This window comes from Gracilinanus agilis, chromosome 2 (assembly GCF_016433145.1).
Source record: "Gracilinanus agilis isolate LMUSP501 chromosome 2, AgileGrace, whole genome shotgun sequence".
Lineage (NCBI taxonomy): Eukaryota > Metazoa > Chordata > Mammalia > Didelphimorphia > Didelphidae > Gracilinanus > Gracilinanus agilis.
Window position 1 is genome coordinate 353,910,445 of NC_058131.1, and position 24,501 is coordinate 353,934,945.

The 24,501-nt window shown below is 51.2% G+C and overlaps 1 protein-coding gene across 1 annotated transcript; it reads right to left on the minus strand.

Moving 5' to 3' along the window:
• Window positions 1-386: 386 nt before the first annotated feature.
• On the minus strand, window positions 387-24,501 carry UNC5A (unc-5 netrin receptor A). Its single transcript, XM_044661632.1, has 14 exons — window positions 24,358-24,501; window positions 23,707-23,810; window positions 22,409-22,589; window positions 21,620-21,787; window positions 15,788-15,952; window positions 14,062-14,250; window positions 12,007-12,309; window positions 5,866-5,953; window positions 5,384-5,552; window positions 4,919-5,152; window positions 4,531-4,680; window positions 1,336-1,503; window positions 840-1,018; window positions 387-552 (listed from the first exon to the last, which is right to left on the minus strand). The coding sequence occupies exons 1-14, from the start codon at window positions 24,491-24,493 to the stop codon at window positions 387-389; spliced, it is 2,400 nt and encodes a 799-aa protein (XP_044517567.1). The 5' UTR covers window positions 24,494-24,501.

Sequence of the window (24,501 nt, forward strand, 5' to 3'; positions counted from 1 at the left end):
TGACACCCACACACGCAGACACGTGCCATCTGCCTCCAGACCTGCCTATTCCCCTCTCCCAGCAACTCTCTTCCTTTCCTTTCTTCCGGCTGGCTCAGCCACGCATCTCCGGCTGCCCATCCCCCCAAGCTGGAGGCCCAACCCAGGGCAGCAGGGGGCCAGGGAAGGAGCACTTCTCAAAGGGCAGGGGGAGTTAACTTGGCCCAGTCATGGCTGTGAGAAGGGGCTCCCTGGGCACAAAGCAAGAAAGAAGAGAGAGGTGGGCACTGTTCCCAGGGTGCCACCAGCATAAGTCCACCCTCTTTGCCCACCTTGCCTCTGGCCCATGCCCAAGTCCTATCCAATGATGCTGGTGCACGTGCAGGGAGCCGGTCCTGGCCTCAGGCTCAGCACTCCGCCTCAGACACCATGAAGAGGGCAGTGTCCTGCTTGCCCAGGTCAGCCACTGCTGCGGCCAGCTGGCTGAGGTTGCCGTGGGGGAAGTGCCGGGCCTCCCAGAGGTTGAGGATCATGGCGGTGGGGCTGGCCTTGGAGGCAAAGAAGCCAAGATGGCTGCAGAGGGAGAGGGGTCCATCAGTAGGCCCTGCCCTTGTCCTCCCCATCCCGGTGTCCCAAGGGACCCCCTCCCCTCTGTCCTCCAGCTCCCTCATTTCCCAAGCTGCCCCAGGCACAGGAAGGCCAGCGGCCATTAGCCAACCTCTTATATAAGGGAGATGCTGAGACCCCTGGGAGAGCAAGTAGGAGATATGAGAAAGGAACCCAGGGACCTTGAGGACCCTGGTCTAAGATCGGCCTGAAACTGCCAACTGCAGGCTTCCCCATCTCTCAGTGCTGCCCACCTGTCCAGGTGTAGTTTCTGAGCCAGAGTTCGCCAATCAGCGCCCCGGCCACAGGGGGGGTCGAGGCTGCTGATGATCTTCTGACGGATGAGGAAGGGGATCTTAAAGGCACTGGGGCCCACCAGGGCTGGGACCCCCCCTTCATTGTCTGGAGCCAACAACTCAGCAAATCTCGTGTCCTGTGATGGAATGAATCCTGTTATCTCGAAAAGCTATTCAGCCATCTGAGTGCCCCCCAACGTATGTGGCATTCACCAGCCCAGGGACCATCCAAGAGCCTGAAAGGGAGGTTAGAGGTGGGAGAGTTCCCTGTGGGAGGATACCCACCCAACATGGGCCTTCAAGGATTATCATGCTCCCCTGACAAATGAGGGCTAGACTAGGAGGATCTCCCTCCAGCTCTCGCCTGGTTCTGTCTAGCTAAGGATGAGGCCTGGGGTGGGTGATGCTGGGGGCAGTGACAGTGGGGGGCCCCCACCCTCCTCCTTGCTTCTACCTTGTTGATGTTGAAGTTGACGTTGAAGCTCTGCCCATCACCCTCCACCTGCCAGATCCAGATTTTACAGGCCAGGTCAGTGGTGCTGGGGCTAAAGCGTTCCAGGGTGAAGGTACAATGAAGGAATTGCTGGGCACCACCATTCCAGATGTGATAGAATGGGATCTCCTGTGGGGGGTGGTGAGAGCTTTAGAACCGCTGGTCCCAGGGGGGACACAATGATTGATCCCTGCACCAGGCCAATAACTTTATTCATGCCCAAGGGATGGCAAGTTTGGGGCTGATAACTTTATTCATGCCCAAGGGATGGCAAGTTTGGGGCTGGCACTTGTCCAAGTGGTCTCTAGGCCTGGTGAGGGCACAAAGCCATGTGCCCAGTTCTGGATCACTTTAAAAGTCAAAAAAGTGCTTTCTAACAAAGCATCATCATTTTCATTTCTCAGAGAGAACCTAGGAAACAGAGGGCAGGGTGACTGGCTTCTAATTTGGAAATGTTTTGTTTTTTTTTTCCCCACCCCTGGGTAAGCTTTGACATTTACCCTTATTAAATTTCAAATTCTTAGTTTCAGCCCAATGTTCTAGCCTGTTGGGATCTCTTTGAAAACAATTATGTCAGTGATTGTGCCAGTTTTCCCAGACTGCTTTGTGCTGCATGCTGAGTTGATAAGTATGCCTTTATCCAAGTAATTAACAGAAATGTTAAATAGCCTAGGCCCAACCACAGATCCTTGGGGCACTCCACTGGAGACCTCTTTCCAGGGTTTCTTCTCATCAATAACAATCACCTGGCATCACAGAGACAAATATGGCTGTATAGAGAGCTCATCGACTGGCTGAGATTTGTAAAAAAACCATGTTTAAAAGCTCAAAGTGAGAGAAACACAACCAACGAGTGTAAGGAATCCTAAGGTTCACAAGGAGCTGAAGCCAGGGGCGAATGCTAAGGACAGAAGGGGTGCAGCTGTTTTCAAATCTATGTTGGGGGCCAATTCTTCCCATGATGGATGACTGTGAGTGTGGAATACCACAGCTTCCGAGGAAGTAGAGTTGAGGATCACTCAATGGAAATGGAAAGGAATATGGTGGGTCTTGGTGCCTTGCAACCGATTACAAATGAGAGATTCTAAAAGAAGCTTGGTTAAGGGATGTCCCTGGAACTTAGGCCTGGAAGAAATGATGAGCTGTCAGTTAAAGATAACAAATGGCCAGCTTCTGTGCTCTACAGGCATCCACTTAATATCAGCAGCACAAGAAGAATGAATAAAAAAAAAAACACTTAAGTGTTTGCTATGTACCAAGCATGAGGGATACAAATACAAAAGTGAGACCTAGTCCCCACCCTCAAGGAGCTTACATTCTAACAGGAAGAGACAACTCATAGAAGAGGGGAGGAGGCTCTCAACCCACCAGGTGAATCACCCATGTTGGATCTGTGGTAGAGTCTGGACAAGAAGTGCATTGATGGGGGGTGCAGTGGGGTGGGTGGGAGGGTGGGAGTCACTAGAGGAAGGGCCCAACCAATGAGATCACAAGATCCCTGAAGCTCTAATGTTGGAAGCAGTAGGAAGGCCAAAGGATGAATGGAACCACTGTTTATGGTGGATGGGGTAATGATAACAGACTGTGGAAGACAGAACTGCTGAGCTCTTGCAGTAGTTCCCTCTTCAAGAAAGTGATCTTCAGATTGGGAAGGATTTAATAAAATTGTTAAAGGGGAATTAAAACTGAAGACATCCAGGAAATCATATGAGAATAACTTTTGGAGTGTTCACAGTACCTTGGCCACTCAAAGAAGGCATTGACATGATTGCTGGGTTGTTATTGATCTCTGAAAGACTAGGGAGATTTGAAAGATTGCTAAAGGACTGGAGAAAGGTAATTGTGCTGATTAAAAAAAAAAAAAGGAAGAAGGGTAGAGTTTAGTTATAAGCTGGTGAAAAAGACTTCTATTCCTGGAAAAATTCTGTATTAAAAAGTATAGTTTGGGGGCAGGTAGGTGGCTCAATGGATAGAGAGCCACGCCTAGAGATGGGAGGTCCTGGGTTCAAATCTGGTTTTAAACACTTTCTAGCTGTGTGATCCTGGGCAAGTCACTTAATCTCAATTGCCTAACACTTGCCCTTCTGTCTTAGAGATATTACTAAGACAGAAAGTAAGGTTTGGAAAAAAAAAAAAAGTATGGTCTGTGGACTTTTAGAAAAGGAGGCAATGGCCACTTGTAATTATCAAAGAACCAGAAACAAAGTAGATGCCCATAAATTAGGGAGTAGTTAAACAAGGTATGGTATATGAATGTAACGGACAATTATTGGGCTACAAGAAATGAAGAAAGTAAAGAACTCTGACAGTTGAAGACTTATAGGAACTGATACAAAGTGAAGTAAGCAGAACCAAGGAAACATGTATGACAACAAAGAATGGCTGCCCCAAAGAAGAGATATGAGATGATGTCTCCTATACCTCTTTGCAGAGGAGGAGGAATGGGGTCATGAACACAATAGATGTCTTACTTTTTAAATTCTTTGTATTATGGGATTGCTTTCTGATGAAAAAAGTAGTTGATGTAAAAACAAAATAAGGAAAAAAAATTTTTTTAAGAAGGAGGTAATGATCACTAATCCATTGGAGAAAGATGGCAAATCAATCCAGTATCTTTGCCAAGGAAACTCCAGAGACAGTATTATCCATGAGGTCACAAAGAGACGGGCACAGGGGGCAGCTAGGTGGCTCAATGGATAGAGAGCCAGGCCTGGAGATGAGAGGTTCTGGGTTCAAATTTAAGCTCAGATATTTCCCAGATGTGTGAGCCTGGGCAAGTCACTTAATCCCAATTGTCTAGCCTTTGCTACTCTTCTGTCTTAGAATTGATATCAAGACACAAAGTAAGGGGAGAAAAGAAAAGAAAAGAAACTATCTGGGGCTTCTCTTGGGGTATGATTTCTTGGAGCCTGCATGTGAAAGATAGGGGACCAGATGAAGAGCCCACTTCTTGCAAATCCCCCAGGAAGTTTCTCTAGGGGGTAAGTCCTGGATGGGCAAGGCCCCAGGTGCTTCTCTGGAGGTGGGCATCCCTTGATCTTGGTGGCATACCCTCAGATGATGTCCTTTGGGAGACTAATACTCAAATGCCCCATGGGAGGTGGGCCACAGTTGAGGTTCAGGTGTTCCTGACAGGGTCACATCTCCATCCCTCACCTGGTAGCTGACAAGCAGTTTGCTCTTCCACAGGGAGCTGGGTACGTCATGGATAGAGAGGCGCAGGTTATGGTAACTGTCCTTGAAGTGGAGCACCCGGGGCTCCTCGATCAGCTGTCCCCCCATCTGCTTCTCCAGCTGGATCACCTCCTGCCCCACAGACAAGCCAGGCCAGTTGTCATGCCCAGGGCACAGACACAAGAGCTAGAAGGGTCCTCAGAGACCCCAAACTCTTCAAGTCATGACTCTTTTCCCTCCAGGGCCACACCAACTCCCCCTGCACAGGGCAGCCCCCAGGGCTCGTGCTGCCATGGGCAGGAGAGACACACAACTGTGCCTGGGGGTGGGAGAATGGAGCTTCCCAGGCTTGGAGGGCTGGGCCAGGTACCTTCAGGGCGTCATGCGTGTCATGGAGACAGTAGACGCGGATGGTGTATTCCAAGGAGGTGCAGGCCGTTGGGGCAAACAGCAGAAGTTTGAGGCGCTTAGCGGCAGCTGAGCTGAGGGCCTCCCCCACTAGGGCGAAGCGCCCCAACTGCTCCGTGAAGACGTGGCAGGCGCGGGCCTCCAGCTGGCAGTAGTACAGGTGGGCAGGGGACTCCTCACCCAGGTGCAGCACATCCTGGGGGAGAGAGGTGAGGCCCAGAGGTGCTAACTCAGGCCCCACAGGGTGGGTTCTGGGGCCCGAGGGCCTTTATGTCAAGGTTATTAGAACCCGGGCTCCCCTCCCACTCTCAGATGACTTCCACCCCCCTCCTCCTCTTCTTATAGCCCCTGCTGCCTTTCTGGTCACTTGGGGTCTCTGAACCTTTGAAGGGCCTCTAGCTCAGGAGCACCCCCCACAGCCTCTCACCTCCCAGGTGCCCTCACAAGACTGCTTCTTGAGCCGAAGGCTCCAGTTCTCGGGGCTGGGCTCCCCACAGTGGTCCATGGACAGGATGACTGGCCGGGTGAGGAGGACTCCAGGAGGCCCGCAGCTAATGATGGGGCTCAGCAGGGTCTGGCAGCCAGCTAGGGGCAGCCTCAAGTAGGAAAGTATGGGACAGGGGAGGGGAGGAAAGGCATCAGTGGGAGAAGGCAAGGCCTTGAGGAGCAATGATGTCATTCCAAGATGATGCTGGCCTTCCCACAGCTCCCTGGGCAGACAATGAGCCCCCGGCTGGTGGGCTTGGCCCAGCTGGTGACAAAAGAGCCCTGGCCCACCGAGGCATGCCAGGCTCGGAGTCAGGCGGGGCTGAGAAGGACCCCAGCTAAGCCTCCCTCTCCCTTAGGGGTTGCAGGGCTGGGGCAAACCTCCCCACTCCCACTCCAGCAGGGCCCAGGTCCTGTTCACACCTCACATCTTCCTGCTTGTGCAGTGTGAGGTAGATCTCATAGATCTTTCCCCGGGGAATGGCATCTGGAGGGATGAGGAGGCTGATTCCTGCAAGAAATGATGTTGGCAAGGCAGCCTTAGTGAGTGGTTATCTCCCAAGTGCAAACACTTTACCCCAGCCTCCTAGCACCCCCTGCCCTGCCCCTCCAAGCACTCCTGTGTCATAACCCCATAACGACAAGGAAACATTTCCTCTTTCCATGGGTGGAATTCATGGGTTATTTTTACTGTGCAAAGTCTGGTTCTCCTATAGATCCAGAGTGAAAATCATAGTATTTTAGATTTAGTATTACATAATATTATGGTGTTATACAGTAGAGATTTAGAGGGGGAAAGAACTTCAGAGCCACCCCTTCTTGTTTTACAAATGAGGAAACTGAGGCACAGACTTGCCTTGAGTCACCCTGCTGGTAAATGTCTGAGGCAGGATGCTGATTCCAAGGCTGACGCTTCACCTCTACCTGCGTTGCCTCTCTAAGCTGCTCCTGTCAAATCCCACCCAGCTCTGCTCCTTCCTACCTGGGTGGCCTCCGGTCTTTTCTGAACCAGCCCCAGTGATTTTCTGCAAACTAGGGTCTCTTCTGTCCCCTTCTCCCTCTCATTCTATTAGCCCCAGCTTCTGGAGGGGTAGGGCAGGGAGGGAGAAGAGAACTGGAATAAGTCCACAGAAAACCTGGGCAAGCAGGTGGACAGGTGCTGGCCCTGTGCCTGCTGCTGTCCTACCCCTCTCCTCCAGACTCCTAGAAAGGGTTGTCTACACACCCTGTCCCCACTTCTTCCCTGCGCAGTGGCTCTCTGACCCCACTACTCAGCTGAAACGGCTCCTCCGCCTCACCTGCCCCGTAACATGGATGGCCGTACGTCCTTAAAAAAACCCTCACCGCCTTCCCTCCTAGAATCAATACTGAGGATCGGTTCTAAAGCAAAAGAGCGGTAAGGGCTAGGCAATGAGGGTCCAGTGACTCGCCCAGGGACACAGAGTCTATCTCCTCAGCCACCTAGCTGCCCCTTACTTCCTTAACTTCTGAAGTCCAGGACTTTCCTTTCTCTTGGCGGGTCTTTCCCTCTCCTCCTCGGTCTCCTTCGCTGGATGTTGTCATCCCTCTCCTGTCTCCTCCTAAGTGTGGGTGCTGCCCCAGGCTCCCCCCTCCCTCCACAAAGGCTTCTTTCTGCACCTGGTGATCTCATCAGCTGCTATGGGCTCACCTATCATCTCTGTGTGGACAAATTCCCCAAACTAAATATTTAGCTTGTCTGTTTCCTGAATGTGGGTCTCGCATCAACGGCCGCCCGCAGGCCATCTCCACACAGACTTCTCTTCAGGATTCAAATTCAATGTGTGCAGACATACAATGTCCCCAACCCAGAGCTTTCACCTCCAGTCACCCCGCTGGTGATCTCAGGGTGGCCCACCACCTTCTCCTTTCCTTTGCTGCTTGGGAGCTGGTCAGCCTCCGAGTCCCAGTGGTTGTCCCTGTATGATATCTTTTGTCCCCACCCCCTCTTCGGATTCACGCGGGTTCCACATTTCCAAAGAGTCATTCAGGCTCTTTGTCTTTCACCTGGATCATGATAATGATCCCCCAACTGGGCTCCCTGACCTGCAGTCTCTCCTCCTTCCAACAGCCGCCAATAATCTTCCCAAGGTACCTGCCTGACCAATTTCTCTTCAAAAACCACCAGGATCCCCATATTGCCTTTAGAATATACAAGGATTTTATGAGCTCCCCACAATCTGACAGTTCAGTTGTGTCCAAAGCTCTCTGGGACCCCATTTGGTTTTCTTGGCAGAGATACTGGAGTGGTTTGCCATTTCCTTCTCCAACTCATTTGACAGATGAGGAAACTGAGGCAAGCAGGGAAAAGTGATTTGCCCAGGGTCATATGGCTAGCAAGTGTCTGAGGGCTGGATTTGAACTCAGGTCTTCTTTACACCAGGCCAAGAGCTTTAGCCACTTAGCTGCCCCAATGAATATGCTTCAGAAGATTGGTCAGACCAGAAGGCAAGAAACAGCGGAGCCCAGTTGAAACAGCACTGGAGTTAGGGTCAGAGCTTATGGATCCCAATTCTGACTCAGCCACTTTCTACTTGTATGGCCCAGGGCAAGTCAACCTCTCAAGCCTGAGTTTCCTCATTAGTAAAAATGAGGGGGGTGGACCTGATGATCCCTAAGTTCCATTCCAACTCTAAAATTCTGTTATTTCCATGAGTTTGGAAAGCTTCCTGGTGACTGTTCCATGGAGAATGCCTGGAAGGAAGCAAAGAGGGCCAATATCTTGGGGCACAGCTAGTAAGTGTTTGAGGTCAGATTTGAACTTGGGAAGATGAGTTTTCCTGACTCAGGGCCTGGCCCTGTCCCCTACAACATGGAGCTGCCCCAGTATTTACCAGACACTTTACATATATACTGCCTTACATCATCAGAGCCTCAAATACTTACTAGCTGTATGACCCTAGACAAGTCACTCATCTACATTTACAAATGAACTGGAGAAGGAAATGGCAAATCACTTCATCTTTGCCAAGGAGACCCCCAAATGAGATCAGGAAGAGTTAGATACAACTGAAACACCCCAACAACAACAAAATAGAAATATTAGGTATTATTATTATCAAGGGGCAGAACTATCATCTGGGACCAGAGATAGACTCAGCTCCGTGTCTGGAAAGAAATAATTCAGTTGTTGGGAGATGAGGAGGCCTGGGGGATCCCCTGAGATCCAGCACTGTGAAAGCTTGGTCTGGGAGAGACTAGTATAGTAAGGGACAGAATTGAGATTCGAACCCAGGCTGGAAAAATGCAAATTCAATACTGTTTTCCATTGTATCGTGCTGTCTTCTTTGACCCTTGGAAACCCTGGCTGGCAGGTGAGCCAGCTATATGACTGTTACCTACCCTTTTTAGCTCTAAATCTGTGATCCCATGTTGTCTGGGCCTACTACAGGTAAGTGGCACGGTGGATAGAGTTCTGGGTCTGGAGTCAGAAAGACCTGAGTTCAAATCATCATCAGATACATACTATGTGATCCTGGGCAAGACATTTAACCTCTGCCTCAGTTTCTTCATCTGTAAAATGGAGATTACAATAGCACAACTTGTTGGGTGGTTGTGTGTGGCTCAATAATTTAAACAATTTAGATAATTAAATAATTTAGATAATTTAAAAGCACTTGGCACAGTGCCTGGGACATAGTAAATGTGACAGAAATGTTAAGGTATTGTTATTGTTGAACATGACCTCCAATGTGGTCCAGACATCACTGAAGCCTGTTTAACAAGGTGCTGACCACATGTACATAGGAGAGTAACTCCCATTCCTATCTAGAATGCCTTAGAATTCAACAACACCTTCCTCATAACAGCCCTGTGAGTACTGAGTGCAAGGATTATTATCCTCATTTTATAGATGAGGAACTTCAGAGAGGTTAAGAGATTTGCTCAAGGTCACCCAGTTGCTAAGAGACCAGGACTGGACTTTTGGCACTATATCATGCTGAAAACAGGGCATGGGATAGTAATACAATGGGACTGGAGGCTTTAAAGACGTTTATAATCTGGTGACTTGGCCCTTTGGTTTGTTACATCAGACTTGTCTAAGACACCTTAAGAAAATAGAAGTCTGGATCAGCTAGGTAGCATAGTGGATGGAGTGCCAAGCCTGGGGTCAGGAGGACTTGGGTTCAGATATGACCTCAGACACTTTTTAGTTGTGTGACTCTGGGCAAGTCACTTAATTTTGACTGCTTAGCCCTTGTGGCTCTTCTTTCTTAGAAATCATGTTAAGAAGGTAAGGAGAGAGAGGAAGGGAGACAGAGAGAGAGATGAAAAAAAAAAAAGGGAGAGAGACAGAGAGAAGGTGAGAGAGGGAAAAAGGGGAGAGGGGGAGAGAGAGACAGACAGACAGACAGATAGAGAAAGGAGAGGGACAGAGAAAGGGGGAGAGAGAGAGACGGGGAGAAAGACAGAGAGAGAAAAAGAGATAGAGACAAGAGAGGGAGGGACAGAGAGAGGGAAGAGAGGGAGAGAGAGAAGGAGAAGGAGAAAGCGCTGCATGGGCTTGTCTTAAAAATAGCATTGAAGCCTACACTATGATCCAGAGGAAGGAGAAGACATCCAGGTGGAGGAGGCTGCAGGGGGTCAAGAAAGCCAAGCTTGGGGGCTCCCAGCTTCCTCAGCTGTAAAAAAGGCAACATGTCCTATCTCCCAGGGTTGATGAAGGAAACATCTGCAAAGCACCTTGAGAACACAACAGGACTCCCTAAATGCTAGCTACCCAGCAGAGGGAGGTACGGTATGGCACCACTGGTCTACCCTGAGCCTGGGGAGCACCAAGACCCCCCCTTCCTCCCCCCCCCCCGCCCCCCAGGTTCTTTTTTCACCCAGGCTGGTGCTCAGCCATGTCTCGGCACCATTCTCTACTTGAGGAATGGATTTTCGAAACTCAGTTGCGGGGCTTTACATTGACTCTTGTGGGATCTGGCCCCACATTCAAGCCTTTCATCATCTTTTTGGATCCAGATCCTGTCCTCCAGGGGCTAGTTATTGCAGTTTCCCCTCAAGGATGCCACACATGCCCGTAGAGGCCACTAGGTGGCGCGGTGGATAGAGCACTGGGCCTGGAGACCTCAATTCAAATCTGATCTTAGATCCCAATTCCAAGTCTCTGGCAAGTCAATTAACCTCTGTATGCCTCAGTTTCCTCATTCGTAAAATGAGGCTAATAATAGCACCTATCATCTATAGTTGTTGAGGGGATTAAATGCAAATCTGTAGCACAGTACCTGGCACATAGTAGATGTCTAATAATTCCTTCTTTCTTTCCTTTCTCCTTTCATCTTTCCCTCCTTACTTCTTTCCTTCTATCTTTCCATCCCTCTCTCTCTTCCTTCCCTCCCTACATCTCTTCCCTTCCTTCTTTTCTTCCATCTTTCTCTCCTTCCTCCCTCCCTCCCTCTTGTCCTCTCATCCCCCTTCTCCTCTCCCTTCCATCCATTCTTCCCTCTCTGTCTCCCTTCCTTTCCTCCTGTCCCTGGCAAAAACAGTGAACAGAAGAAAGCCCTGTTCATTACAGACCACCCCCTCCAGACTGAAATTCATCAAGGAAACAAGTCAGGTGTGACTTTCTTAGTGAACCCATGCTAGCTCTAAGTGATCACTGCTTCCTGTCTAAATGCTCACAAATGCTCTTGTGGCCTCAGCACTGAGCACAGGGCTACCCAGGTACATCCCCAGGAACTGATGGCAGGGCTTGGGTTCCATCAAAGCAGACATGTGGCAGGGCAGCAGCTATGAGTTCCCTCTCCCCTGCAGCGATCTCTGGGTGCTAGCCATCTCAGCCTGCCCTGAGAGGTCCCAGCACCCACCTCAGGCTCACTAAACCATAACCTTCTGCCCCAAGTTGTATTATACACTTCTGACTTTGCTCCGGCCCTATCCCCAGCTGCCCCAGCTTTTCTCAAAATTCTTCCACTGGAGTTGAGCAAGGGCTTTGGCTAAGATGGCTTTAAAGGCCCATCAGCAGGTACTTGCTTATTTTCCTCAAATTCATATGACTCATAATAGAGATACAGACCCTAGTGGTCTCTCTCCCTCCAACCCCAGGTCCCTGTCACCCTAAATCCTTTTAGACCCATTTAATTAGCTATGATGGTAATAACTCACCTATAACACCTTAAGGTTTATAAAGCATTTTCCACACAACAGCTCTGTGTGGGAGTTAGGGCAAGCATCATCGCCCCCATTTTATAGATGAGTAAACTGAGGATCAAGGGGAAGTAACTTGAACAAGGTTACGAAGACAGTAAAGTCAAGGTTAAGATTTGAGCTCAGCTGGGAGAGGGAAGGAAGGGAGACAATTTGGATCATATACCTTTGGACAACTTATGTGGAAATTTGTTATTATACGTAACTGGTAAAAAATTAAAAAAATTAATTAAAAACCAAAAAAGATTTGAGCTCAGGTGTCCAAGTCTAGAAGTCTTTCCACAATAGTACCTCTTACTCTCCCATATCTATTCCCTTCTCTTTTGTTCTTCCCTTTCCTGAAGGAAGCTGTCATGGCCTCATGTCAAAGTCTCCCCATCACACAACAAGCCATACCTGTATTGGGAATCATTAGCCGTCCCCCCAGGAAGTTGAAGGTCCCGTAAGCCATGTTGCTGGCTCCCCGGGGGAGGGAACGGAAGTAGTTCTGGGTGGACAGACGGGCAACAAAGTCCTCAGCCTCTGAGGCGGGGGAGCTGTGGTGCAAGGTGTGCCGACCACTACCCAGGGGGCTAAGGAGGTGCCCATTGGTAAGCTGGAACTTGGGACCAGAACTTTCCTGCCGAGGGCACAGGGTGCCCTGGTATGTAGTAGTTGTGGTGCTGAGGTCTGGCTGGATGGTCAACAGGTGGGAATTGTCTGTTAGGGAAGGAAAAGAGAAAAAGGGGGAAGAATTAGAGAACAAGAATAAGAAGTTAAGCCATCCATCTTTCTCATGGAGACCTCCAGGGATGGAGAACTTACTATCTCCCAAGGAGGCCACTTCACTCTTGGACAGCTCCAGCTGTCGGGAAGTTTTCTCCTTACACAGAGCTGAGGGCTGCTTCTCTGCAAATCCCCTCAGGATCTTCGTGCTTCCCCTTGGGGACTGAAGGGAACCACCTGAAACCCCCTTCCCTAGGAGGGCTGAGCTATCAACTTGCCCCCCTTTTCTGAAGAAGTCTTCTCTTCTTCTGACAAATATTTCCATTGCCCTCCATGGGACATGTTTTCCAGTATTCTCGCCATTCTGGTTGCCATTCTTGAGTCAAAAACTCCAGCTTACCAGTTGCTCAATCAGTCCACATGCATGTAAGCACTGGTGGGCCCTGTGCTAAGCCCTGGGGATATCTAGAATTAATTCTCCCTCTCCCTCCTCCACCAAAGAAATCCCCTAAAACGACAAACATCCAGGAGGACATCCCTAGCCCTCAAGGAGCACACATTATATGGGAGGAGCCAACCTCCAAGCCCCAAGGGGCATCACCTGGAAGGAGAAGGCTCTGGTAAAACACAGCCCTAGGATGGAAGGTGGCATTCCAAAGGCGGCCTGACAGAGGCTGAGCCAGGAGAGTGGGAGGGTCACTCCTGTCTCAGAGCTTTCTAGGAGACCATGAAATCCAAGAGACACATTAAGCTCCTGTGTGTGGAAACCCTGCCATCCTTGCTATTACAGCCCCCTGTGGACAATTCCCGCTTGGCCCTTACAGCCAATAACTAGACCCAGTAGCTGTTCCTGGGCGCTGCTAACTGGCTTCTTCCTTCTAAGATGCAAACCACAATGAGACAGGATGTGCAGGGAAATGAATTCCGGCGAATTCAATTTACTAGGTAGCTAACAGAGGGTTGAAAGGGTACCCAGGAAGCTCAGTGGATAGGATGCAGGGCCTGGAGTCAAGAAGACCTGGGTTCAAGTTAGGCCCGAGAAACTACCTGTGTACACAAACCCTGGGCAAATTAAATCCTGTGAGCTTCAGTTTCCTCATCTATCAAATGAGCTGGAGAAGGAAACGGCAAACCACCCCAGTATCTTTGCCAAGATAACCCCAAATGGGGTCACGAAGAGTCAATCACGACTGAAAAGATTCAACAGTAACAAACTGATGGTTAGCCCTCGAACCCTTCTTGGAAGGCTGAAGGTTAGACTGGAAAGGGCACCAGCCCTGGGAGCAAAGGCTCTAGTCTGAGTTAATCAAGGATAATTGTTACAGCACATTAAGGCTTATAAAATGATTTCCTCAGACACCACAGTGAGTCTGGTGGTAGAAGCTATTATAGTCCCTATTTTACAGACAACCAAATTAAGGCTCAGAGAAATTAAATGATCTACCTGGGGTCACAGATCTACTTAAGTGGCAGGACTGGGATTTGAACTCAGGTACACTGTCTAGTTGCTTTTCTAGTCACCTGGGCTAGGAAAGCCAATGGGAGACCCCAAGGTCCAATTTCAGGCCAAGGCCATTGACACATGGAGATCCAAGTGCTCCTACCTGATGGTGCCTTTGTGAAGCCCATCTTGTCAGTAAGAGAGATGGTCTACCTTGTCTGGGGGCCTCAGCAGCCACCTGGGGTTCTGGAGAAGCCTTGGCCAGGGGACGCCTGTCACGTGTGGCCAGAGCAGGGTGACCTCACCTGCCTTGGTGGGCTTGATGCTGACGGGCTGGAAGCCTGAAGTCAGGATGGACGAGTCAGCCACGTCGGAGTCCAGGCCCTCTTTTTTCCGGCAATAAACCAGGATGAGGACGAGCAGGAGCAGGACCAGGCACACAGCCACGGCAATGAGCCCTACATACAGGGCCACATCTTCTGGGCCTGAGGCAGCTGTGAGAGGCGTCACAGAAAAAGGTGATGAAGCTGCCCAGCTGGGATCTAGTCACCCAGCCCCCACAGAGCAAGTGTCTGAAAAGTTCACACTCTGTGGGGCACCTATATTTGATGCCGGGTGTCTAAGTTAGCAGCAGGGAGTCAGTCTGCAGTCACTGGGGTGCTGACTGGCTGAGAATAGCAACGTGGTCTTGGGGAGTTGGGAGCCTTGGGTTCTTTGTCTCAGATCAGTCACTAACTTGCATGACTTTGGACAAGGGCCCCTCTTCACCCAATTATCTAAGCTGGACCAGAGAATTCCCTCCATCCTTTCTGGTTCTGTGTTCTAGGGTCCTTTGAGCTCTGACAGTCTACGTTTGAAGGTGCTTTCCTGCTCTAAGTGGGATTCTATGATTTGGACGTCTCTGTAGCTAAGAAGAGGGAGGGAGGCAAACCCATGTTTTCCCAGGACTAGTCTCTGAAGACCAGTTACTGTGGCCTGTGAAAGCCTAGTCCCCTTATGAAGGTCTGGGCCCAAAATGGGGGTCTGGGGGTGTCTGCGGGGCTCAGAGGACAAGAACCTCTGTCTACTCTCTGCTTCTCACATTTTATTTCTTTCAGAAACTTTGTGCTTGGCCATCCTTGCTTGACCCAGAGACTGCTGGGTATGTGTGGAAATAGCTCCTGGAAGTGTGCTGGGGTGGTGGTGGTGGGGCAAGATGGGATTTTGAGATGTTGATTGGGGATGGGGGTGGGGAGTGGTGGAGCAGAATAGGAAGGACAAGGGGCCCTGGTGAGGAGACAGGGGATTAGCTGTCTAGAGGAATCAATATTGATTTTAGTGGGAATCTGCATAATGGAAGGAAGGTCCATCAGGAAGGAATTGACACAGATAATTAGGTTTTTAATTGAAAGAGAAGGTGGGGGTGGGGGGGAGAAGGTTATTTCAGGGAAGCATCACAGCCTCTAGGTTTGTGTGTATGACATTGGCTGAGAGCTTTCACCCCCCCCCCCCCAAGTGTTCTACATGAAGGGGGGATCCTGGTCTCCCAGGACCACAGATTTTGAGCTAGAAAGGGCATTTAGAACAAATCAATGTCCCAAGTGAGGAAACTCGTATCTTCAGAGCTTATATGACTTTGCCAAGGTCACAGAGTGGTCAAGGCTGGATCTGAACCTAGCCCCTCTGTACCATGCAGGGCCACGGAATGAGAAACAAGGGTCCCTCGGGCTCCTAAGTCCACACTGCCCAGGCTCAGGCTGCGATCTGGGAGCCGGGTCCACCACTGGCCGGGAGAGCTGAGCTGGGTGGGCTGGGGGAAGGAGACCCTTTGCTGGGTGCACAGGTAGGACTCAAGGTTGGGGTGGAGGGAGAGCTCAGTCACCACAAGTGTGGGAGAGGCGGCATCCATGTGGGCGGGGTTACCAGGGCGGTCCCCGGAAGTTTCCTGGTAAGGGGTCATGGCGGAAGGACTCGCTGTAAGCCCCTGGGTATAGTTCTGGCCAGCTTCCCTGTGGGGGAGGGGCGGGTGAACGGGTGTTATGGGGGACTCACTGTGGATGCAGAGGTCACTGGTGCAGTTGCGGGTGTCCAGATCGGCTCCTTGACATTCTTCCCCGCCGTTCCGGGGTGGGGGCTCGGAGCACTCCCGGCTCCTCCAGCGGGTGCAGTCCAGCGCGCAGGCCGACCATTTGCTCCACTCGGTCCAACCTCCGTCTACTGCACACGTGAGACGGGACACCAGACAGAGGCAAAGAAGAAACCGTCAATTCCTTAGCCGCAGGGGCAGGGCACACTTCCTTCCCCCATTCCACCTCATGCTTCGGGGGAAAAGACAAGGGAGGTCCGAGAGGAGAGGCCTCGGAGGGGCTGGCAACGCCAGGCCAGGCCCTCTGAGCCACGGAGGGTGGAGCGGGGAGGGTCGGCGGACAGGATGGCGGCGGCAACGAGTGATGGCGGCGGCTGCGGGGGCGAGGGCTGATGGAAGTGGCAGGTGGTATGATGCCAGGGCTGGGGAGGGCAGAGCCTGGGCTAGGTGTGGTGCTAAGGGCGGTATCCAGCAGCGAGGATCATGGGATGCCCAGGAGCATCGCTGAATGAATAGGCAGCTCCTGGCTGGCCCTAGTTGGGCTCTAGAACTGAGGATCTCTGCCACGTACTCCACTTAATCCTCCATTGGAGACTGGGAGTTCCACTGTCTGGCTCCACGCTAAGTCCTGATCCTGGAATCATGAATTAAGGCCTGAGCTCAAACCCTGCCTCAGAAGGCCTCTGTGAGGATCTGGGATCCTTTTGGCTGAAATCCCCTGGTTTTCCAGGCCAAGACTACAAGACCCAAGGCCTCCCGGAGCTGGTGCTTCCTTGCCTTAGCAACCCTTTTTCTCCTCAATGATGCAACTGGGGAAATCTGCTTTTATAAGGTCAGCTGCAAACATTTCTTCCCTCCAGGAACAGTTCTGTCCTTGGCCTTCTCTCTCCCATAATCTTATGGGCTCCTCTGGCTTTAATTATTGCTTCAACATGGAGGGATCCCAAAGCCACATCTCTAGCCTAAACCTCTCCCTCAGGGTCCAGTCTTGGATTTCCAAATGCATGATAAACTTTTCTACCTGTATAATAAACGTAATTGCCATTTACCTTGGGCCTCATCCTTACAACAACCCTGGGAGGGAAGGAAGCCTCTAAGTATTATTAGTTCCATTTTGCTAAAGAAAGAATGGAGGCTGAGAGAGCTGCCTAGGGGAACAGATCTAATAAATCTGAGTCACATAATTTGAACCCAGGTCTTCCTGGCTGCAAGTCTTAATTCCATTCAATCATATGGCTCCTCAAACGGCACCAGCACTTTAGGCTGAACTTCCTAGCTTCTCTCCAGAACCTCCCCCTTTCCCTCTAATGACTGCCAGTGGTACCACCTTCATTTTAGACCTCAAGCTTGAGACTACCCAGTCACAGGCTCTTCCATCTCCTTTACCCCCTATTCCTGTGCATTTAATGTGCTGCCAAGTCTGGCCTATTCCCTCCTCAAGCCTAGTCTCAAGGTCCTTAGTCTGGCTTTTGAGGCCCTCCATAACCTGGTTCCAGCCTTATCTCATGCTTGCTTCTGGGGGAAACCCTGGCCTCCATACTCATTTCGAGCATCGCCTCTGGTCTCAACAGGAGAAGGGCTGGGTGTCACTTCCTAGGATCTGAGATTTAGAGTTGCCGGGGGCCTCAGGTGTGCGCTGATTTGGCCAAACTGGACTAGGCTGGGGCCTTATTCTTGTTCAGCTCTTCTGTCTTATGCTTGGAGCTGACCTACCTGCCTTTTCTCCACCTCTGGCCTGGCTCAGGGGCCATCTTTTTTCTTACCTTCTGTTTTAGTATCAGTTCTAAGAAGACTGATAAAGGCTAAGCAACTGGGGTAAAGTGACTTGCCCTGGGTCATACAGCTGACCCCAGGCCTGGTACTCTATCCACTGTGCCACCTCGCTGCCCCAGGTTGAGTTTTTTTTTTTTTTTTTAAATCCTTACTTTCTTAGAATCAATACTGTTTATTGGTTCCAGGGCAGAGGAGTAGTTAAGGGCCAGGCAACAGGAGTTAAGTGACTTGCCCAAAGTCACATGGCTATCTCCCATCTCCAAATCTGATGTTCTCATCCATTGTGTTAGCTAGCTGTCCCAAGGTGCCATCTTTTCTTTCCTCGCCCCCAGGTGAAAGTGATTTCTCCTTCCTGAATCTCTCCAAGGTTCACAGTGTGGAGTTCTGCACTACCCTTACTTATCCCATTCTGTTACTGCATCACTGTTTTGGTATTTGCTCTCCCCACACCCCCATTATATTATAAACAGCTCATTATGAAGGCCCGTGTTCACTGTCATCTTTAAACCTCTAGCCCAGTACAGTGACTTATACACTTAATAAATGTTTGCAGCATTTGTAACCCAGACTGTCCTGGCCCAGGGTGGCTATGGCTGGGAAAAGAGAAGCTGGAGGTTCCCGCTCTGGTGGAAATAGCAGACTCCAGTTCTGTAAGGACTACCCTAAGGACTACCAAGTGCTTGAATACAACCAGAAGGTCAGCGCAGGAAATGGTACTGTGTCCATTTTACAGATGAGCAAACATTCTCAGAGGGAGAATGTTGGCTTACCCAAGTTCCTTGAGAGGGTGGATTGTTTCACCCTTGATATCTGAATCCCCAGCACCCACTAGCTCAGTGATAGGGGCTTGCTGACTGAAAATAAATGACAAGGTCAAGATTTGAACCCAGGCTCTCTGCCCTGGAGCCATACCTTTTTCTGCACTGTTTCTACCACCGATAACAAAGTTTTGGGCAACATGGAGTGGCTTCAGCAGTGTCAAGGTTTCCTGCCATCTCAGATGTGGAAGACCCCAGGGGCCAGGAACAAAGTTCATGTCACATCCTCCCCAAGAGAGACCCTGAGAACTAAGAGCAGGTGCTGCCATTCGTCCCCCCTTAGTCAACGTGGGCTAAATTGGGGAAATAGGTCTTGATCAGCTCTCCGGATCGGCTCTAGGCCAGACTTAGGTTTGCTTTAATTGGTTCCCTATTGACTGAATGAAACATAAATTTCTGTTTGGCACATAAAGGTCCTAACCGACTTCCCAGCCTTCTTACATATTATTCTCCATCACATACTCTATGGCTCTTACACGTTAACCTTCCTCTTCTTCCTCACACCTCATACCTTTGTTCTAGCTGTTCCCCGTGCCAGGAATGGACTCTTTCCCCAAGTTATCCTTTTTTTCCCTCCTTAACCCTTACCTTCTGCCTAAGAATTGACAAGTATCAGTTCTAAGTGAGAAGAGCTTTTAAGGGCTAGGTAATTGGGGTTAAGTGACTTGCCCAGAGTCATACAGCTACAAGAGACTGAGACCAGATTTGAACCCAGGTTCTTCTGACTTCTGGCTCAGAGCTGTGTCCACTGAGCCGCTTAGCTGCCCCTTCCCCAATAATCTTTTATTTCCTTCAAAACTCAGTTGAAGTGCTACCCTATACACAAAGCTTTTCCTAGTCTCTCCTGGCCCTCCAGCTGCTAGGACCTCCCCCCATCATATACCCTGGTATTTAGTTTGTATAAACTGCCCACTCCTTGAGGGCAGGGCTGTTTTATATTGCCAGCACCCAGCACCTGGCACAGAGCAGGCGCTTTATAATGTCTGCTGACTGACTGAGTAATCCTGCTGTTTTATAACACGGGTGCTGAGACAGAGATTGTGCTGGGCTGGGTGTGTCTCTCCACGAGAGCTGGGTTCTGTGGTGCTCATTCTCTCTAATCAGATGATGGTCTGTGCCCAGCTGTGCCCTAGAACACTGTCTGGGGCTGACAAACAACAGCCCTAAGCTGGCAGTGGCAGACCTCAACCCGATTCTCTTGTGCAGCCACAATCCACCCACATTTACCACATGTAGCCTGGCCCTACGGCAACCCTAGCATGCCAGCACTGGGCATGCTTCTCCACCCTTTGCCCATTGTGGGCTCCTTTTATTTCCCCTCATCATTCTCCCTGACCACCTGGTGCCTTCCGCAACCACATACTAACTCCCCAACTCATGGCAGCCCACCAAAGAGCTGGACAGGCCGAGCTGAGGCCCCAGGGACACGGGGATGTATCATTGGGACTCTGGGATCAATGTTCACACAGAGAAATCAATTCACAAAGGACAGGCCAGAGCCTGAGGGCATTGGGCCCAGAGCCCAGAGCCCAACTCTGATGCTCAGACACTGGGTACTTAATAGACACAAAGAACGTAGAATGTTACAAGTGGAAGGAACCTCAGCTCATGGAATATTAGACCTTGAAGAGGCCTTAGAACACAATACCAGAGCTAGAAGGGAGCTTAGAACACAGAATATCAGAGCTGGGAGGGAGCTTAGAACACAATGTCAGAGCTAGGAGGGAGATTAGAACACAGAATATCAGCTAGAAGGGAACTTAGCACATAGACTGTCAGAGCTGGGAGGGAGATGTCAGGTGTGGAGAGGAATCTTAAAACAAAGGATGTTCAAGCTGGAAAGGGCACAGAGAATGCCAGAGAAAATCAAACCATCATTTTACAAGGAGAATGAGATCCAAAGAGGGTCGCACAGAAGATTAGTGGGGAGGCCAAGACCAGAACCCGAATTCCTAGCACCCTCTCCACTGACTCCTGCCACTTCCTAACCTGTCTCTTCTGTCAGAAGATGCTACTTCTCTGGTCTCGGTGCCAAGGAAACTTCCAAAGGACTCCCCTCTGGAGCCAACCTTTCTCATGGACGAGGTACAAAGGGAAGAAGCCCAGTTTGGGGAGAAACAGATGTGATACTGAGGGGGAGTAGCCAAGTCTCATTCTCAGCAGATGGAGCCCACCATGCAGATCTGAAAAACTAGTCTCCCTCTGCATCCAGTATTGTTTCTGGGGAAACGCCATCTCAGATGCTCATTCATACCTGGTGCTACGGAGGACATGTGTTTCCATCGGCAAGAGCTGCTGAGAAAGGGCCAAAGTGGAACCCAGGGGAAAGAAGCGCTAATGGGGGGAATTTCAGACACTTCAACGGGAATTTTTTTCATGGAATCTTAGAATGCCAGAAGTATAAGGAACCCAAATTCATCTAGTCCAACAATATCATCTCCCCAGTATCCCCAATATCTAAGTTTCCACTGATGGGAAACTCACACTTACTAAGGCAGAAGAGTCCATTCCAACTCCTGGACACTTCGAATGGCTACAGAGTAGTTCTGTATGTCCAGCCTAAATCTATATCTCCACCACTCCCCTCTGATTCTTAGTTGTGCCCTCTGGTGCTGGGAAGAACAAATATAAGTCCTCTTCTCCAAGACAGAGAGTGTTTCAAATTCTTACTCATAGTTGTTAATGAGGCTGGCAAAATGTTTAACTTAATTACTTCATTTTATCATCACAAAAACCCTCAGAAGTAAGTGCTATTATTCTCATTTTACAAATGAGGAAACTGAGACAGGGTCACACTGTTGAGGCCAGATGGAATTCAGATTTTTTTTTTTTTTATTACAGGCCCAGTGCTCTACCCATGGCATCACTTGGTTGCCTTGAAGGCAGTTCTCAGGCACCCCACACCCTCCTGAGTCTTCTCTTTTCCAAGCTAACATGCCTGGCTCCTTCAGTCAGTCTTCACACAGCGCATTCTCCAGTCCCCTCACCATCCTGGTTGTTCTCCCCTGGACATGTCCAGTTTGTCAATGTCCTTTTAAAAGTACACCTGGCTGGGACTTGACCAGAGTCGCGGCTAGCAGCCCCATCACCCAGAGCTAAAGTGGCCTCTGGCCCATGTGCCTGGCCTGAATGGTGGGACTGGTGCGATGGAGGCGGCTGAGTGACCGATGCAGGGTGGCCATGGTAGTGGAGGCGAGGGGCCAGTACCTGGGCACAGGGTGGCACAGGCGGTTTTCTGGCCGCTCTGGCCCTCACAGAAGGAGCCCCCGTTGAGAGGTGCCGGGTTGGTACAGCTCCTGCTGCGTTTCTGCCAGCCTCGCCCACAGGTGGCACTGCAGGCTGACCACTCCGTCCAGGTCGACCACCCACCGTTCACTGGTGTGGGACAGAGAAGGGACCAAGGTCAGCGAGGCCTGAGGCCTGGCATGGAGCACCTCCCCAGGGCGGGCTTGGAGGCCCGAGAGCGGCGGCAAAGGACCCTGCAGAGGCAGCATCCAAAGCTGCAGCCAGCCCCTGGGCACTGGTGGCTACCCGCGGAGGTGCCCAAGGCAGAGACGAAAGAGGAGGTGAAGGCAGGGGAGGCCAGACTCTGGCCAGCTCCTCTTTTCTAGGCTTTCCTCCCAGGCCAATGTGCACCGACACCCAGACAGAAATCTGCACGCACCTGGGGTCCCCTCACCCCGCCTGATCTAGGAGAAGCGTTGCCGCCCACCTCATGCCACGTTCTCCACGGCTTTCGGCGGCCCCTGGCCCTGGGCTCTCCCGTTCCTGTAGTGCAGCTTCCTTTTGTAGACTTCTCTGCCTGGTCACCCGTCTCCTAGAGTGCCCTCAGGCTCTGTGCCACCCCCCTGCCCCCAGCTTCCTTAGATCTTGGCACCTCTTAGCCTGGAGCGCCCACAGCCCAGCTCACACCACGAGCTCCGTGGGCCCTCCCTCTGGTGGCGGCCGGGCCATAAGAGATGACGGCGGGGGGTGGAGGAGGACGTGGAGGCTCACCATAGACGGTGACCGCGGCAGAGCTGCTGCGGCGCCGAGCCACGATGTTCTTGGCCACACACGTGTAGTTGGCCGTGTCGGCCAGGCGGGCCTGGCGCACCACCAGGCTGTGTTCCCGGGTCACATAGACGTTGGGATCCAGGGAGGGGTCAACCAGGTCCTCATTCCGGAGCCACTCCACCTGTGAGGACAGGAGATGCCGGAGGAGCCGCTGGCACTACCGAGGAGGGGACGGCCGGGGGCACTGCCCGGGCCGGCCTGGCCTGTTCCTCTGGGCCTTCCGAGAGGGGTGCTGCCTGCATGGCTCCCGCCCCTCAGACCCTGGGTAGGGTCTCAGTCTGAGTTGGGGGAGAGTGAAAAAGATTCTAACATGGAGAGGATGCAGACTGGCAGTGTGGGGAACCCCTCAAGCTCGGGGACTTGAGGAGGGCAAACCTGTTCTAGGACAAGCATGCTGGAATACTGCCAGAGCCAGGCCTAAGACGGAGGGGGCAGAGATCCGATTAGGATGCCCTTTGGGCTCGGGTTTGGGCTGATCTTGCCTCTGCCCAGGGGACCAGACTGGACTTTGAAGAATCTCTGAATGCCAGGGCTGGTGGGCACTTTGGGACTCATCTGAGTACACCCCTCTTATTATTCATTGAGGAGACTGGGATGAAGAGGGGTTAATTCTTGTGACTTGTCTAGGGTCACAAAAGTACTAACTAATATAGTCTGAATTTGAACCCAGGCCTTTTTTATTACAAACATAAGGCTCTTTCTAGTACTGCTGTGGGCACTGCATAGATGCCAAAGGGCACACTGATAGGCAGCCAAAGGGCAGTCTGCTCACACAGGACATTGGACCCCACTAAAACCAGATAAACCAAAAATACCACCAGCCTGTTGAGGAGGAGCAAGCCCATGCTGAATGGGCCTGAGCTCACCTTCCCCGGAGAGCCCCTTCCCACTTGGCCCCATGGCATGAGACTGTGGTGGGCCCCCAGGGGGAGACAGGCCGCATGGTGGGCTGTGCTGCCTCCGCTGTTCAAGGCCCCATCTATCACATCTGGATTACAGGCTCAGAGGAATTTGTAGGCTCCTCAGAAACTGCCTAGACCAACCCCCTCATTTTTATAGGAAAGGAAATGGAGGTCCAGAGAATAGAAGTGCCTCACCCAGAGTTATACCCTGAGCTGACTGAAAGGGTCCAGCTGGAGTGGGGAAATAGGAAGGAAGCTGAGCACAGTGTCTCCAAAAATTAGAGAGAATGGGGTAGGGGCTGGACGCCACCCCAGAGACCCAGGCCGGCCTCTTACCTCAGCAGGAGGGATGCCCTCAGGGGGGCGGCAGGGCAGGATGATGCCCTGCTCCAAGGATACTTCCTTGGCCAGAGGCTCCTGTTCAAAGTTCTTGCGCAAATCTAGGAAGAAAAACGAAAGGGTTCGGAGCTTCCTGGGTTTGGCAGAGACGTTGCTGGGCACTAAGAGGAGTTTTTCCTGGGCCCTGGTACAAAACCCAGCCTCTGTGGTCAGGGGCATCTAGAAGATGGTTGCTCCTCACCCCCAGGAGGTGGGAGGAACAGGGTCTGGGCTTAGAGGGGAACAGATAAGAGAGATTCCACAATCAGGCTTGTTCTGGAGCCTGGAAATGTGGGGTTAGTTGCTGGTCTTTTCTCTGGCCAGATTCAGGGCTGGAAGTGGACTCTAAGTGTGACTGCCCCAGACGTGTTCTCTGTCCTGGGATTGGAGGAGGGAGGGCAGTCTGAACTGGACCTGTTGTCCAACCTCCTCAGAGTTGAGGCTAGGCTCCCAGCAGAGGGAGGGCCTTGGAGTGCCCCCTATCCAGAGAAGTCCATTCTGGCTCTCTGATCCTGTCCCTCTGCTCAAGGAAGGGCATGAAAGCTCACTTCCTGGTCTGGGACGAGCTTATGACCCCACTTTCCTCCCAGTTACCCCAAGAGTACTCACAAGCAATGCGGACGTAGGCCTTCTGGCTCTTGGTGGTGCCTGAGGAGCTCCAGGCCACACACTGGCACCAATACTCCTCTAGACCGAAGACTTTTTCCACCTGTTGCCTGGAGATATTGATGCGGACCTCCATCATGGGCAGCC